The sequence below is a fragment of the Vigna angularis genome, chromosome 6 (assembly GCF_016808095.1).
Source record: "Vigna angularis cultivar LongXiaoDou No.4 chromosome 6, ASM1680809v1, whole genome shotgun sequence".
NCBI lineage: Eukaryota > Viridiplantae > Streptophyta > Magnoliopsida > Fabales > Fabaceae > Vigna > Vigna angularis.
This window is the reverse complement of record NC_068975.1, coordinates 26,498,922-26,517,123: the sequence shown is the minus strand read 5'-3', so window position 1 is coordinate 26,517,123 and position 18,202 is coordinate 26,498,922. Positions and strand designations below refer to the sequence as shown.

The following is an 18,202-nucleotide window of genomic DNA, read 5'->3' as shown; positions in this document are numbered from 1 at the left end:
ATCGCTTTTACTTGAATTTCCAAAACAACAATTGAAATTAGGCATCAACTTAGTTTCCAAAACAACAGATGAAATTAGTATTTACTTCAGTTTTCAAAAATAACAAACGAAATTAGCATAAACTGCCAAATCAACAGAAAAAGACAAAAACATGGAGTATAAACGTATATTGAGATTGGGACCAAACCCAAAATGAAAAAGACTAAAATTAGGCCAACAGAAAAATGATTTAAACTGAAACTGGAAGGGGCCGCGCGAACGCAGGCCCCCACTGCCACAAATTATGATGTAGGCTCTCCCACTTGGGGAGACCTTAGGGTGGCACCCTTCCAAAGTGCAATGGAAGTCACCAACCTAGGCCATGGGCCTTGTTGATCACCCATCGACCCCATCCAGGTAAGTATGTTCAAATGTAGCCAGTAGCTCCTTATTTATACAATGCTGTCAACTGGCATGGCTCTAACTTTTCAATGTGGGACTAGATCTTACTCTTCTGTTTCAACAGAACCATTTACATAACTTATGTTTTGTCTGTGATAAACTACAAAGAAACTTATTTCACCCATTCCACACTATAAATTTGAAAGGAATTCACATTTAAAGAATTTTGAAAATCAGGTTGAGTCTAGGGAATAAATGTGTTCCATGAAATAACTCATATAGGAGCATATCAGCATATCCATAAGAAATGGAATAGAATAGAATCATTGTCCTTTGTTTCTTCTTTCTTCCTTTCGTGTTCACTATAAGTACAACCTATCACCTTATAAGATTTTTATCATTCATGGAGAACATGTTATATCAGATTGTTAAATGTGTCATGTGGTTGTCCATAAGCATTTAATGTTTAACCCTGCAAATGTCCACACTATTACCGTATTATGACCAAATGTTCCAACCCTCAATCAAGCATTTAACATTTCCTCTTCTTTTGGATGTAAGATTTGCCACATTCACTACTGTTCTGCCCACAGCAAACAAACAGGTCTGAATATGTAGTTGTTCTGCATGCCCTATTCCTCAGTGTTGAGGAGCATTACCTATCTTCGTCTGTGTTTCATTTAGATTAAGATTGTATATCAATGGCATTTAACAAGAATGACACATTTATGAAAGTGCCTTAAAATATAATACAGTAAATTAATATTTAATAGTAATCATAACACAAAAATAAGAAAATATTAGCAGTTGTGATTGTTTATGCATGGAATTTAATTGTGCTTTAACAAAGATTTTTTTGACCTGTTCGAGAATCTGGTGTGCCTCAGTTCTACACCATGCAAAACATGCAATCTGGACTGCATAAACAAGTAAAAATTTCATTACTAGCATTAGCACACATCGTTATTAAATGCCATCTAAACTGTTGTGAACAAGTTTTGAACTATTTTCAGAGAAATTTATTGTTTTTAGTACGAGTATGAAATTTGTTCTAATATTACTTTTCTCTGGTTGGTGCAGTGGAAAATGAATTTGAAGGCCGGAAATGTATTAATTCACTTATATGGGAGGAAGCCATTGTTAGTTCTGCTTTAGATTCATCTGGAAGTGTTTTAGTTATAAATATATTGTTTGTCTGACGTCAAGTTTTCTTCTGTGAATGCCATTGTAAGTTCTGCTTAAGATCGAGTATGGTATGACTGTGCCCAAAGGTTTTAACATTTTTTACAGAAGATGTGCAGGATCCTAATGTGAATATGGTCCCACATTGCTTAAGAATGAGTTGACAAAATTGTATATATAAAAAAAGACCCACACAACTTCCTTTTGGATTTTGATTTAGAAGTGGTATCTGCTATCTGGGCAATTAAATATTGAGTATCGCGTCATTTATATAATTATTCATTATTCAAATAACTTTTCTACTCTTCAATTCTTTTAACTAAGAAATTTAGCTTAATTTAGCGGTAGTATAAATATTTTATATAAAATAGCCATATATTTGAGTACCATTTTTTTATTTTATAATAATAAAATAAACACATCATGCTATTATTACCATAAATTTATATTTATTAGATAACTTTATTTTTCTTGTACATAAATTTGTATCTTTTTCAGGTAAATTATATTAACATATAAGAATTATTTTAAAAGGATTTATAAGAAATTGGAAATGTGTATGCACAAGTGTGGTGACAGTCTTTTTTTTACTTTAAAGAACTTTCTGGTTTGGATTGGGGCTTACGAAATTAAACTCCGAAAACGCCGTCGTTTGATGTGAAATATATTTAAGCAAGCTATATTCTACTTTTTCTTCGTGTTCCTTTTCTTTTCTTTTCTTCCCTTCTTCTTTAGCACTGCTACGACGATCCAAGGTGATAGATATTTCTTGCCATGGAAGGTGTAGCTGAATCCCAGCGAACTCTGTGAGTGTACTCTCTCTCACTTCCCCCATTTTTTCTTCAATTTTCTTTTTTAGGGTTTTCACAGTGAATGATTTGATTTTACTCTTAAACTGCACATTTTGTCTCATTTCTTTTGCCCTAAACTATGCTTTAACCCTAGGTACCCGTACGTGACTGGATCCTCTGTAGTTGCTATCAAATACAAAGATGGGATTCTCATGGCCGCTGATATGGGAGGTCTGATATTCAATTAGCTTTTTATCTTCGTTTCACAAAATGCTCTTTATCTGATTATTGTGGAAGTTGCTTTCTTGGAGTAATTTGTTTCAAAGAAATGACATTATCGGAGAAATAAATTTAGCGATGGTATTAGTAGTTGATTTCTGATTCATGAATCTGCCATGTCTGAAAAGTTCATTATAGTGTTTTTAAGTATTCGAAAACTTTGTATATCATCTGAATGGGGGATATGTTGATAGGTTCATATGGATCTACCCTGCGGTACAAGAGTGTTGAGCGTATCAAGCCTATTGGAAAACATTCTCTCCTTGGTGCCAGCGGGGAGATAAGTGACTTTCAGGAGATTCTGCGCTACCTTGATGAGCTTATGTCAGTACCTTTTCCTTTTAATAATAATTGTTACGCATTGTGAACCGGTTATCTCAAATAAGTTTAGTGTTAAAGGTGTTATGAGTTAAAATGGTTTCATCTGCTCCGTTTTCCGCTATGCTTGCTTCTTCTTTTTTTTGGGCACAGTAAAGTACTCCTTTTGTGTATTTTTTCCCTTTCCTTCCTTGTACTACAAAAATTCCCATCTAAATGTTTTTGCTTTTACTTTTGATTTGCAGTCTTTATGACAACATGTGGGATGATGGGAATTCTCTAGGACCAAAGGAGGTGCACAATTATTTAACCCGTGTAATGTACAATCGGCGGAACAAGTTCAATCCTTTGTGGAATGCACTTGTGCTTGGTGGAGTTAAAAATGGCCAGAAGTACCTTGGCATGGTATGAATTTGTGTTTCTTTGTTTGTTTTTTATTTGCAGTTCCAAATCTGGTATACCTGCATGTTTTTTTCTTTCCAACAATTAAAATCATGTATCTTATCCAGGTTAACATGATTGGGATTAATTTTGAGGATAACCATGTAGCAACTGGGCTTGGAAACCATCTTGCTAGGCCAATTCTTCGTGACGAGTGGCATGAAAACTTGACCTTTGAAGATGGTGTCAAATTGCTAGAAAAGTGCATGCGTGTGCTTTTATACCGGGATAGGTCTGCAGTCAACAAAATTCAGGTTTTATACTGTTTCCTTTTATGTTCTCTGCTCTACTCTACTCCCTCCTTTCTCCATTTTCCATTTATCAAACATGTATTGTGGATAAGTTCAGAGGGTTTCAATTTGTACAACCTCAAATGTACATTTCTCATCTGGATTATTTATCAAAGCAGTAAAAGGAATTTAAAAGTGAGTGGGCATTAGGGAGGCTTTAAAATCTCACAACCTCCTTTTGATGGCCTTTTCCTTCACTCTAAACTGATTATAATAAGATATGGGACCTAGCTTAGATAAAATTGTTCCTACCAACTTGACCTATAGTTCATCAATAACAAGTATGAGCAATTTGTTTGGGATAGACCATAGTTATCTTGTTCAATGCTCTATAGTCAACCCAACCTCCAACATTCATCTTTTTTCTTTTCTAAAATTAAAAAAAAGTGAAAAATGATGTTATTGTCCTCCGTTTACATCTGCCAATTGTTCCCCTTTGTTAGCTCTACATATAGGAGAATATTCGTCTCATTCTCATGTTTATGTTAATTTAAATATTTTGCTCAATATTGTGATTGGTTTTGGAATTTATACGAGAAGCTTTGGAAAATTGGTCGGTGATTTTGTCTGATGTTCTCTAAATTTTGGGTTATGCATATGGTTCGTGCTGATGCATATATGAGAAAGTTCATCAGTTGGTTTAGTTCCAAAGCATTTCTCACATGCTTACTTAGATGTTTTTGTGTTTTTTAGGAAACTAGAAACAACGATGAAAGAATAAGACAAAAAAGAAGAAGCAAAGATAAAGTCTTGCACTGTATTATTCACTTTACAATGTAAAAGCCAAAGCTTTCAAAGGAAAATGACTTTCCTTTCTCACAGGGTTAACCCTGTCACAAACATCAACCCAAAAAAACTCCCCTCAACATTCCACAAGATAAGAATATATAGACTTTCCTAGAAAGTCTCCTCCCACGTAACAACTAATAATTTTACTACTTTTATCTTTAAATTTCTTCCTAACCCTCATATTTCTTCGATGCCTAACATTACTCTCTTGCTGGAACAACCTTGTCCTTAAGGTTGAGCTCTGGCAATTTAAGTTGCTTGAGGCCCTCATGACTGATTTCTTTATCCATGCACTCAACTAGCTCCTTTAAACTAATCAAAGCGCCATTGTTGACGTGTTGATCTTTGTTAATATCTTTATCACCATCCTTATTGCTGACTTGGTCATAACTCTTGCAATTAGTTGTCATAAGAAGCAAACCAGAAACACCTTGATCAGTAACATCTAGAAAAATGTTACCAGGTACCATATCAGCGATTTCCAAGCCAGTAACCTCCACAATAACATTTTTGGATGTCTTGACAGGAAAAATTTCTTGAAAGGCTCCAACACATTCCTTATTTTTAATTTCTAGTTCTGAAGAATCACAAGTTTCCTCCAGATTAGGTAACAACTTAGATCTTGCTTCAATTGATGGATTTGGTTTGGGCACCAGCTCCAAGCAGTTTTCTCTCTGGTTCAACAGCATCTGAATTGTGGTTCAACCATTGTATCAATTTCTGTCACAGAAACCAATTTCACATCTGCACCAGAATTATGTGATTGGCATTCAGATTCAGTGTTCTACAATTCGAACTCTCGAGTATTTTTGGGACCCAGAGTCAAATCTATCTGCAAACTAGATACCTTTTCAGTATCATGCGAGTCTTCCACTAGATGCAAAACGTTACTTGGTTCTTGAAAAACATCATCAGCAATCTTGACAAATCCAATGTGTATTGTGTCAATCAAACTCACATTGGACAAGACATTCTCTAACAATCTAACCAACCTCCTCGTGCTATATGCTCTCTGTGATGGGATACCACTCGGGGACTGAATCTTGGTGGGGTGCAAACCGAACGACTTGTAGCTGTTCTCCCACCAATGGAGAATGCAGCCTCCACCTTGATTGGATTCAAAATTTCATCCAATCATTCAACTTGACTTAGAGCAGCAAGAGCATTAGCCATGGCAACATTGGTGATGTTGGTGGGAATCTTGTAGAAGGTCTGTAGCTTTGCAAAGAAATACTCCGGCAAACGATCTTTCGGTGTTTGATTTACTTGTGACATTAATATCTTGAATTCTTGCATGAAAAATTTTACACATCTAGTCTGTTACTGCTGCCAACTCTCAAATAATACGCTTCCCCTATTGCCTCCAGCACTCCTTAGTAGAGTTGTTGCAAGATCTTCCCAAGAAGGGTTCTTGGTTTTTTGTTGCAAGATCTTCCCTATTGCCTCCAGCTTTCCTTGCTCATTGGCCCATCTCTCCAAAGCACTCACTTTGCTTTCCATGATTCTCCCTCAACACATCTGGTAGGTTGCACCAAATTTTTAGGAACCTAGAAACAGTGATGAAACAACAAGACAAAAAAGAAGCAAAGATTAAGTCTTGCAATGTATTATTCACCTTACACTGTAACAGCCAAAGCTTTCAAAGGAAAACTGTTTTCCTTTCTCACAGGATTCTCTCAGTCACAAACATCAACTAAAAAAACTTCCCTCAACATCCCACGAGATAAGAATATATAGACTTTACTAGAAAGTCTCCCCCCATGCAACAACTAATAATTTTACTACTTTTATCTTTAAGGGTGTATTCCTTTTAGGGTATTTACCTGTTTGTGGGAGAGTAAATGGAGATGACATGCTTGTCCCTTCCAAGAGACTTGGGGTAAATGAGGGAGAGTATTTGTGGAAGAGAGGTGAGATTCTATCTCTCCTAAGGTGAGGAGGTGATTTGAGGAGATGAAGAATGCAATTACCAAATGATCCTTGGTTTTTTCTAAAATTTACAGTCCTCTTTATCTATGATAACTAATAATCATAATAATAATTTTTTTTAATAATAATAATAATAATGAAATATAAAGTATTTAAAAATAATGTTAATGCAGAATAATTTAACCAATTACAGTTTATTTTAAATTAATTACACCTATCAATTTTTTTATAAGAAAATCATCCAGGTTTAATTTTGAATTAATTTTAACTAATTACATTTCATTTTCTTTTCATTTTAATCATAAGGACAAATATGTACTCTTATCACTTAATCTATTAAAACATTATTTTTATCTCACATCCATCAAATTATTCACAAATTTTTATAAATTTTACCTTCAAATTTCTTCACTTTCACCTCCAAATCCCTTAAAAGGAACAACATCACTTTATCCTCCATTCTCTCTCAAATTATCTCTTCAAAAAGAAGAGAGCCTAAATTTCTTTCTAACCCTCTCATTTCTTCCATGCCCAACACAAGCTAGGCGGTAACTACTAACTACTAGAATGTAGGCTTGTTTATCATTAACTGGTGGTTGTGTCTGCTGATGTGTAAAACTTTCAATTTCTTTTGCTGTGCACATTCTGTAGAGTGTTGGTGGTCATTTTTATCAGTCAATCACTGCTCTGCTTGTGTACCGTAGGTTCTTGACTGCTAAACTGTATATATGTTGAAGATGTTAAATCAGGGGTAAACTGAACCTCTATTGCACCCTTTTGTATCATGTGTGCATGAGGATTGAGGCTTCGATCTGAACTAAAATTCTCACTTCTTCGCTTTGTTGAACTGAAATGGGTTGTAATACATTGCACTATGAATAATTTATGATATTTAATTGTAATGTACGACGGTTTGCAGATATCCAAAATTACAGATGAAGGTGCAACTGTTTACTCACCTTTCTCGTTGAAAACGTACTGGGAGTTCTCTGCCTTCAAGAATCCAACAGTGGGCGCTGAAGGTTCGTGGTAGACCACTCATTGTGAAATGAAACAGAATTTGAAATTTCAAGGTGTTAATGGGATGTAAAATGAAGTTAAAATAACTGTTTTTTTTTATGTCTTTTTAGGTTTGAGCTGATCTGTTTCATTAGAATCTATATTCCAATTTCCTTTCATTATGACATTCATAAGATACTTTTCCTTTCTCAATTGCTTGCATAGACATTAGTGCGGCCCACCGGTTTGAATTTTAAATTAATCATGCAAAGATTTGAAAACGAGTTTCGATTGTTATGTTTTCTTTTCCTATAAAAAACTGAATGCATCTGCCATTTTGTTTTAGATGTTGGGTCACTTGGGATTTCTAGAAGAAACAATGTAGGGTCATTTTTATATAATTTTTTGTAGGATAACTTTTTTTTTCCCAAAAACTTAAGAAAAGTGTTTATTTTCATATCATTTTAATACGCTTATGTTTTGTATATGTCGTTAAAAATTAGTAACTAAAATGAATATATGTATAATATTTTATAATTTCTTTTTATGAACTATGGAATGAGTTCTCAATTGAGTTAAAAGCATCTAGTCGATTGGCGTGAATATATCTATCTTAATTTTCTTATCTACAATTCTTATTTCTTTAACTGTTGTTCATTATTCTATTGTATGTTCTAACTTCTAATTTCATTTTTAAAGAAAAACTTTAAAAGTGATTTCATTTAAATTAATCAGTATGTCCCTCCTTATTTTTTCTTGAATAAAGTCCATGATTAGGAGATTCTCTGCCATTTTAAGAAGTAACACCACAAAAGTCTTGTTTGATTTTCAGTTGGGTTTGGTTGTAACTTGAGTTCTGTTTCAGTTTTCTTCAAAACTTAGTTTGAGATGAAAATACTAGGGATGTTTTATTAAATTAAATTTGTTAAGAAATTTATTGAAATTTAAGCTTGTAAATTTTATCCAACATTGATCTTTACAATTTAATTTGAATTTTTTTTAAACAATCATTTGAAAAAGTGATAAAAAGTTAATACTTATTGAGACATAGATTAAGTATAAGTACATAATTTAAAACTGATTAAGTTTATGGATTATTTAGAAGCAAAAAGTTTCAACGTTCATTTGCAAAAAGTTTAAGGTATTCATCAAGAAATTAATTTATTATATATATATTTTAATTTTTTTAAACAAATACTCGTGTGAGAGAATAAAATTTTTAAGAAAAGAAATGAGCTTATATATTAACTTATGATGTAGCAAGTCAATGAATTAACTAGGGACGTTTTATTGTATCTCCAAGTTTTCTGTAATTTTCTTTTTTTCCTCCTCTTATTATATATTAAATAAATAAATAAATTTGTCTTCTCTTTCTCAAACTTAACTTCCTTTACTCAAACTCCTCTTCTTTCTTTGTAACTCTTGTTTTCTTTGACATGGAAGAACCAAACATCCATTTGCGTCGCTTTGATGGAGGACTACTTCGACAAAGTTTCGTCTTTATGTTTATCCATTGAATTGAGGTAATATTTTGAAATCTGTTAATTGAACTCCAAAATTGTTCACACCGGATTTTGTAATCCGGTTAGTTTACATAGTAGTTCAATGGGGGATTTTGTAATCCGATGCACAAAAATTCTGTAATCCAGTGCATTCCAGATTAAACAGTAAGGGAGTGAGTTTTTTTTTTTTTCGTTTGTTTGTTCATCCATTCATCACCTGAATTTTTTCCCCACACAATTTTCCTAATTCTGGAACATACAACACCATTACCCTCATTCACCAACACCTCGGTCATCTCCATCCTCCAACTGCCTGACGCATGAAACACACACAGAGACACAACAACCTCCATCATCAATTTCTTCCACCATTTGCATTCAACTTTCAACACCAATACAAGGAAGAAGAAGCATAAACGAAAAATAAAAATCCATCGGAGGAGGAGGGATCACAAATTGGAACAAAAATAGAGGATATGTAAATAATGGAATTGCATGTTAGAGATCGACAGTATTGGGAATGCTCTTGGTCGCCGATGACGTCCCTAGCTTGGTGGAAGCAGCGACCCATTCATGTCACTGTCGGCGATGACTTCTACAATCAATGGAGGAAGAAGCCTTAAAAAGAGAACGAAGAAAATAAAAAATGAGGTATGGAGGTGCAGTTGTGGAGATTAGTGAGCGAAGGTTTTGCAAATTAGGGTTTTTTAATTTACAGGTAAAAGATGGAGTGCAGGGGAATGGGTCTAGTGACGACTTTAATAAGAAAGGAGAACATGGGAGGGAAATCAAATTAGGAAAATTAAAGTATATATATATATATATATATATGTATGTATGTATAAATATAAAATAAATTAAAGCAGTAATTATTGTTTATCAACTATATTATTGTCCAGAATGATATATTTACTAAGACTTTGTATTCCTAAGTCATTTTCAAAGTAACGTTATTTTCTTTTCTTTTTGTTCAGCTTTCTTCTTTTCGGCTTTTTTTTCATTTTCCTTCGTCTTCATCTTCTTTAAAATTTCGTTCATTTTTGTTTAGTACATGTATTGATTATAGTTTTTAATCAACTTCATTTAAAGTTTTATATTTATTTTTATTATATATATTAGATTTCAAAATTCGGTTTGTAAAAATATTTATTAGATTTCAAAATTTGATTTAAAAAATTAACTAAATTTTAAAATTTGGTTGAGAAAATTCTATCGAATTTCAAAATTTAATTAAAAAAATTTACGAGATTTTGAAATTCAATTAAGTTTTTTCTATAATTTCAAAATCTAGTAATGTTTTTTAATTTTTTTATTACTTTTTTAATTTGTTATGCTAGTTTTGTTTTATGATTTTCTTAATCTCTAGTTATTATTATTATTGAACAAGTATTCTATGTTGATGTTATGTTGTAGTTGGTTATCGTCTAAGATGAAAGATTATATTTTAAGTTTTATGAAATCACAAGTAAGTTTCAACTTCATGTTAGATGTCTCTTCTTTTATAAATAAAATTTGCAAGGGAGATTACACAAATAACTTTACAACTGACCATATTTTTTCCACACAAGATGCGTTAATTCAGTAGGTTTTGAGAGATTGCTTTTGATCTTGTTTTTTTTTTTCATTATAAGATATGATAAAACTAATCTTTAACCTAGAAGAAAGACGTATATATTATTAGGATATGAAAGGGGTGGAAAGTACATAAAATAAAAATCTGATATTCAAACTAGTATATCCTGCACAAGAAAATATGATTGTCTTTTTAAATTGAGAGGCAAAACAAATTCTAATGGAGAGGGGTGAGTATTGAAAGTAATGTGTAGATATCATAACCATGATTTTTCACAAACTTTAATTGATCACCTTTTTGTTGGGAGGTTAAAATCCATGAAGTACTCATTGTTTGTTGATATGACTAAGAGTAAAGTGAAGTTTGCAAACATTCTCCTTCCTCTCAAATAAAATAATGAGTGTAATGTGACATCAATCAAGCAAATATATAATGCAAGATACATTTACAAATTATTATTAAGAGGTTTGAGAACTGAATCACAACAACTGGTGATGATGTTAGAATGTGATAAATACATCCACTAGAGGAGATGTGTAGATAAAACTAAGGTGATAAATGACCTCTTTTGAACACATCCTAATGTAGCAAATTTTTTGAATGCATTTAATGTTGTTTTCTTGACGGATAGCACCTACAAAACCAACAAATATCTATTGTCATTGCTTGAGTAGTTGTGGTAACATCAACAAGATTAACTTTTTGAACTGTCTTTGTATTCTTATCAAGTGAACGACAAAATAATTTCACTTGAACTCTGGATATGTCAGGAGATTATTTATGACATATGAGGATGATCCACAAGTCACTATTAGCGATAGAGATATAACTTTGATGAATGTTATTTGCATTGTATTCCTTTAATGTTATCATCTCCTATGTCATTTCTACATTCAGAAAAATTGCAAGTCAAGTGTAAAATGTTAGTCAATTTTGTTGAGGCATGAGATATTGTCATGAAAACATGAAAACATGAGAACATGTCATGGGTTTTGAACATGAGTCAATACTTAGCTATTGTGTTGATCAACTTCATCATGCTTATAATTCATGACTTTTATTCTTTGAATATGTCAATGACTCTTAGATCATTTGGTATACGAAATACTTTGGAAAAACATGGATAAACTGAGTAATGTATTTAGGAAATACAATATTAAATAAGTACGTTTGAATCTCATTTTATTTAGTTATTTTTATTAAATGTTTAATGATATTGTTCATGTCATTTGTATCAAGATTGAATTTACTCTGAAGAAAATATTGAAAAACAATATAGAAAATTTGTACTCGTATTGGGATACAATTCATAATATTATCGTCTTACAACATAATGAAATAAAAACATTATTTGAAAAAATATAAATCTTATGAGTGACACTTTTAAATTAGGCAAGTATAAGGTATAATATATATCAAACTATATTTTAGGATTTATTATTGAGGAGTTCGATCCAGTTTAGCATATGAGATTTGATAATAACAATTGTGGTTGAGTTTTGAGATGGATATATGATATAGCGTGTGCTTGTAAATTAACACAATGTTTACCCTAAAAAATAATGAATGCAGATGGATTTGATTTGATTATTCAAACTTTTTTAGTTTGTGCATTATTAAATAAAGGATTCAAAAAATTATAAGAGAAATAAAAGAGGGGAAGGCCTACTAGGAAAGTAAGGTTAAAAAAAGGCATGTTATTTATTTGGACATCCTTTTTTATTTTTCATTTAATACTCAGACTTTCTTTCAAACTAAGTTAGCATTCATTTAACTAATTCTAATTATAAAAGTATTTTTTTTTCAAATTGATTATTTAATATGGAGTTCAATGACACATTGTCGATCTTATTTTTTTCATTTAAATTAAGAATTAATATTGATTTAGTCAACGTTAACAATAAAATAAATATTTAAAAATTATTATTTAGCGTGGTGATAACAAATATTAAAATTTAATCATTTTTAAGGTGTCTAATTTTTCTGAAAAGTCTCAAATAGGTTCTTAATTATTATTTTTAGGTTTCTATTTTTGAAAAATTAAAGCAATTAAGTTCTTGCCGTTAGTTCTATACTAACATCGTTTAAAGAGATGTCAAGTATCAATCGTAGTAAATTTTTAATGATTTTTATTTATTTTTATTTTTATATTTTATTTTTTTTAAAATAAGTTATAAATGTCATGTATCAAACTGATATTGTGTCATGTGACAATGACAATGTGACATGACACTAACAGTGCCACGTGTCACTGTCAGATCACTTGTCATTGCATTAGTCTAAGTTTGGTCTTTGTATTTTTATTTTGTTAAATAAAAATAATGCAATGACACGTGGCACTGTCAGTGCCATGTCACATTATCATTGTCACGTGACACAATATCAGTTTGACATCTGGCATTTTTAAATTTTATTTTAAAATAAATAAAAATAAAAATAAAAATAAAATAATTCAAAAATTAAAAAAAAACCAGGAACTGATACGTGACACCTCCTTTAATAGTGTCCGTTCGGAACTAACGACAAGAATGTAATTGCTTTAATTTTTCGAAAATAGAAACCCAATTGAAAAAAAAAATAAAAATAAAAACCTAATTGAGACTTCTTAGCAAAATTAGGAACCTCGAAAATGATTAAACCTTAAAATTATTAACGAAATTTCACCTGAATATTAAAACATTCAAATAATAATAATAATAATAATAATAATAATTTAAATCTTTGAAGTAGAGACCAAAATACAAAAAGAAAGAGATAATCTTATAAATTTTAACAAAATCCAAAAAGCTTCAAAATCTTTTTTAAATCATCCTTAATTTTATAAAATTAATATTATTAAAATATTTACTCTTAAATATTCACACAATAATTTAAGTTTATATTATATATTTATATACATACAGAGGATTTTTTAAGTATAAAATTGTTAATAGATTTTTGTCTTTTGTGGAGAGTGATTTGATTTAGACTCATATTTAGTTGTGTCCCTTATTCCACGACCATTCTACAACTACTACCAGAAACAGGTGAAACCTTATTTAATATGTGACAAAAAAATGTTTGTTACAACTAACTGAAGATAACACAACTATGGATAAGAATGACAATTTCCTATGAATTATTATGGGTTGAGGAATAAAAGAAAAAAACCCCTCCACCGGCATAGGAAGAAATTGGAAGCAAATTTAAACGACGGATTGAATTCAATAAACGATATGTTGGATGAATAAAATTGAATAAAAAAAAATACTTATCGAGTTTAGATAATAGGATAGAATTTTATGAATACCAATTCAATCTGAATTTATATTTCAATATTTGTAAATTTATAAATATATTTTAAATTTTAAAATTTATTTTTAATGTGATATTATTTTGTTAAAATTTAATAAAATCACATTATAATAATTATTTTTAAAACTAGTCAAAACACATAATAAAATTATTATTATTGATATTATAAACTTAAACATAAATAATTATTATATAATTTTATTATAAGTAGTTTTGATTTATTTTGTAGATAATTCTTTGATTCATAAAACTGTTAGGTTTAGAAAAACGATCAAATAAAAAAAGTTAAATTTAAACAAACAATCACTTTAAAGGTAATAAAGATATAATAATTATTTTAATTAAAAAATAGTTAAAGAATAAAATTAAAAAAACATGTGATCCTTATATTTATGTCATTTTTTAAAAATAAAAATAATTTTTTAATTTAAAAAATAATAATTTAGTATAAATGCTCAATCTAGAAAACTTAATGAATTAATTCACAACATGAACCATCCAAATCTGATTAACTAGATAATGACTAACTTGATAAATTAAATGACTATATATAAATTTTAAAATATTATATTTGAATTATATTGAATTAGTCAGATTGAATTTAATTCTAATTCATTCAACCCGACTCCCTTGTATGCTAATTGAAAATGACACAAATTTTTTATTTTTACTACATCTTTAAACCTTAACTTTTATTGGCACAAATATATAATCAATAATAACCATACAAAACAATACTTTTAATTTTACATATCTTTTCATATTACATCATATATTATTTTTTTATGAATGAGTTGTTATTCTTTATCATAAATTGAACTAAAGTTATTTCAACTTGACTTACTTTTTCACAAATAAATTTTTTTATAATGCGTTCAACTCATTATGATTTGATAAATTAAATGGATTGATCTAAGGTCTCGAAAATTTAAACCACCTCCACCTGTCAAATCACGTCATTAATGCTCTAAAATCCTGTCCAGAATTTGTATTAAGAAACACACCCACACCTCTCGTTCTGAACACCAATTAATGCACCATCGCCACACGTGCAGTGCCATTAAAACGCACTCACACTCATTCTGCATGCAGCTGCCAAGTGTCACTTTGGAACGTTCGAAAACGTTAGTGGAATCCAAGTGGCAGCAGGCGAATGGACGTTCGTCCTACGTGGGAAGAGAAATTACTTTTCTAGAAAACACTCTCCCACTTCTCTGCATGCTTCATCTTCTTCCCTAAACCTTTGATTTCCAAATTCTCTGCCTTCTCTCTAGAACCTCCATCTTCTCTCTACCATAACTTACCTTCTTCTTCTCCGATCCAATTTCAGAGACCGTAGAAGCAATCCAGACGTCATAAGCTTTCCATCAAGCCGAACAAGTTCAAGTTTTGAATCCTGGTAAGTTCGTCCCTTAGCTGTTCGTTATTAGGGTTCATGCAAAACCAAATCTGGTTACATGCATTCTCTTTATCTGAATCAAATTTTGATTCTGGATTTTGTTTTAGTTCGCAAGAGTTGAGTGGTCTGAGGATAGAAGTGATAGTTGGGCGAATCCGGATTATTCACGTTAGGACGTTTGTTCACTACTGATCCAAGTAAGGGAAGCTTATTAAGTTTAATTCATGTGTATGTGTTGTGCTGTATGAAGTATGTGGAATTATGAAGTATGAAATCTGTATGATTGATCTTTGATGTATGATCTGGATGATGAGATGATATGTGAAATTTATGAAATGTACTATGATATGCGTAGTTAAATGCATGAAGATTTATACGGAAAAATGAGTTACTGTAATTGAGATTGGAAATATGAAATACTATGAAAATGAACGTTCGTTATCGAACGGTCTTTGACCGTTCGGTATTTTATACTTTCCTTGAAAACAGAATTCTTTCATTTGGAAAGAATACTGTGTTAGGACGAACGCCCTCTTATATTAGTCTTACGTTTGAGCGTTCGGCCAAACGTAGATACTCTGAGTGTTATGCGAGAAAGTGAGAAACTTAGAAAAATACAACCTTATATACTTAGTCATTTATAAATAATTCTATTCACTATGATTACCTTATAAATTTTCTCTTTCTATTAATATTCCGCCTCAGCGATGGGTCTCGACCCAGAGCGTTCGTTATGGGTAGCGCTCGGTCTTATACCGAACGCTCGTCCTTACCCTTGAATTCCCAACGTATGAAAATAGCGTTCGTCCAAATAGTAAATAAATATTCATTACCGCGTTCGGTCATTGACTGGCGGTTAATATCTTTTATAAATTCGCATCCGTTATCAATATCTAAAGGTCTTGCGATGTCTTTACTCATTTGGATTCGATCTAAAGTCCTTTAAATTAAATTATTCTAAGTATCAGCTGAATCGCTCTAGAGTCAGTCCATTTAATTGATTCAAGTGGTCATAACGTCCGTCCTTGGAAATGCGTTCGTTTTCTTTCTTTCAGAAACGAGTACCTCTCGGTATCATGTTAACGTTCGTCCTCATTATGAAGGGGGCTGAACGCTCGTCTTTTTATGAAAGTGGAACTAAGAATGAAAATGTGATTTAGAGGGAATTATATAATGTGCGAACCGTATATGAGATGAAACTATGATTTTGGAATTTGAACGAGCGTTCCAAGGAGGAACGTCTCTATGATTTGAATATGAGAAGTTGTGTAGTATGACCATGGTAAATCTGCTGATGGCAGTTCATCTTGATATTCCGTGAGTGCTCGTTCTCAATTAGAGGGGAGTAGGTCATGTGTGAGAATGGCAGGAGGTCCTAGTCCTAATGAGTACTTTGGACTGATAGGGCTAACCTCGGGTGGCAGCTGTTGAATGTTTACAGTTATCACATCACCCGGGTGCACGAACGCCTGTAGGTACATGGATTCATACAGTTCGGACGGTCTGTCTTATGAGAGTTTGAACTGATTTTATGTGTTGTGATCTTTTATGAATATGAAAATGCTATGTGTATGAATGACTTGTGAATTAAATTCAATAAGCTTACCCTGTGTTATTTCCTTGTGTTGACGTTCGTCCATGAACGTTCGTCTTGTCTATGCAATGATCATCCGTGTGGATGTGAGCAGACGGAGAGGCGTTGCTGGAAGAAACACTGGAAGAAGAAAATTTGGAGGACGCCAATCTGGTCGAAGTAGAGGTTAAAGCCGAGCCCTAGAGCGCTCGTTAGTTGTAGCTTTTATTTTCTGCTAGCTTTTGGACGTTCGGTTAAAGCTTGTAAAACCGTTCGTCTTTAAACTTTGAAATAATGCTATATGGTATTTTATCTCTGTATGTAAGCACGTTCGGTTTTGGAATTTCGTGATTAGTGTAAGACTGCATGTTTTAACTGTTAATTGTAATTAATTCTAATTTATGGTAATTACTATATTTTGGGATGTTACAATTGACCATATAAAAATGTTTTGTTATCCTAATTTATTTTAATATCAATCCATTTTTTTAAAACAATATAATTAAATTATTTATATATTTCACCAAACATTATCATAAAAATAATATAATTAAAAGTTAAAGTATTAATTATATAATTAAACATCCAAAGTATTGAAACATGATTAAATAATATTCTAATATTTAAAAATGTCAAATTATAAATATACATATTTAAAATTAAAAAATAATTATAATTAAAAGAGTTATAACAAGTTATAAAAATAATAAAATTATTATTGTAGAGGATTACTCAGAATCGAATTTATTTAAATCAAAATTAAGTAAGTTAGATTAAATTTGATTCACATTTAAAAGATTATTTTCCTAAAAGGTGAGACTCAGTTTGACGCTGTTTTTTTTTTGTCTTTTTTTCACTAACGTAACAATTTGTTGCATGATTAATACAACTATTTTTATATTATCAATCCGATAAAATTTATGATAAAATTATTTTTTGACTCACTCTATTATTTTGAATTTAACTTATCCTTATAAGCTTTAGCCAAATTATCCATATTTGTCATGATTGAGAGAAGCTAAACTTTCCATTTATAATTTTAAAAACTTAAGTTTTTGTATAATATGAAAATAATAAATAATTTCGTGTTGAGAAAAAAAAGAAGAAGTCAAAATGTTTTTTAGCCTGCATATAAATATTTCATGCAATTTACTTATTTTTCTCAATTTTATATGTTCACACTCTAAATTTCCATTCATCCAGACAAGATAGAAAGGAATGTTTTGTATTAATTATTTTGTTTCATTATTCTATCTATATGAAAAAGTATTTTCTATCAATCTCTCTATTTTCATTCTCCATATTCAGTTTAAACCTATATATTATTAAAACAATAGCTAACTCTATACTAATTAAGAAAATTAATTATATTATTAATCACATAATCTCAATTTCATTATAATCCGAAGATTTGGACAATTTTCTGATAGAATAAAGAGTTGTGCATAGTTCATTGGTGGAT

General features: G+C 31.0%; 1 protein-coding gene and 1 non-coding gene across 2 annotated transcripts; one reads left to right on the top strand and one right to left on the bottom strand.

Annotated features, from left to right (window-relative positions):
- Positions 1-243: 243 nt before the first annotated feature.
- On the bottom strand, positions 244-404 carry LOC128197636 (U1 spliceosomal RNA). The gene has a single exon (XR_008250264.1). It is a non-coding gene; the product is annotated as a U1 spliceosomal RNA (small nuclear RNA).
- Positions 405-2,211: 1,807 nt separating this feature from the next.
- LOC108340898 (proteasome subunit beta type-4) lies at positions 2,212-7,612 on the top strand. Its single transcript, XM_017578463.2, has 6 exons — positions 2,212-2,369; positions 2,509-2,585; positions 2,828-2,957; positions 3,197-3,356; positions 3,461-3,646; positions 7,320-7,612. The coding sequence occupies exons 1-6, from the start codon at positions 2,338-2,340 to the stop codon at positions 7,431-7,433; spliced, it is 699 nt and encodes a 232-aa protein (XP_017433952.1). The 5' UTR covers positions 2,212-2,337; the 3' UTR covers positions 7,434-7,612.
- The last annotated feature ends 10,590 nt before the right edge of the window (positions 7,613-18,202 follow it).

Bases quoted from the DNA above. Each gene is read 5' to 3' on its own strand.
- LOC108340898 (XM_017578463.2), top strand. From the start codon at position 2,338: ATGGAAGGTGTAGCTGAATCCCAGCGAACTCT. The intron at 2,370-2,508 runs GTGAGTGTACTC...CTTTAACCCTAG, and splicing joins GCTGAATCCCAGCGAACTCT to GTACCCGTACGTGACTGGAT. The intron at 3,357-3,460 runs GTATGAATTTGT...TATCTTATCCAG, and splicing joins GCCAGAAGTACCTTGGCATG to GTTAACATGATTGGGATTAA.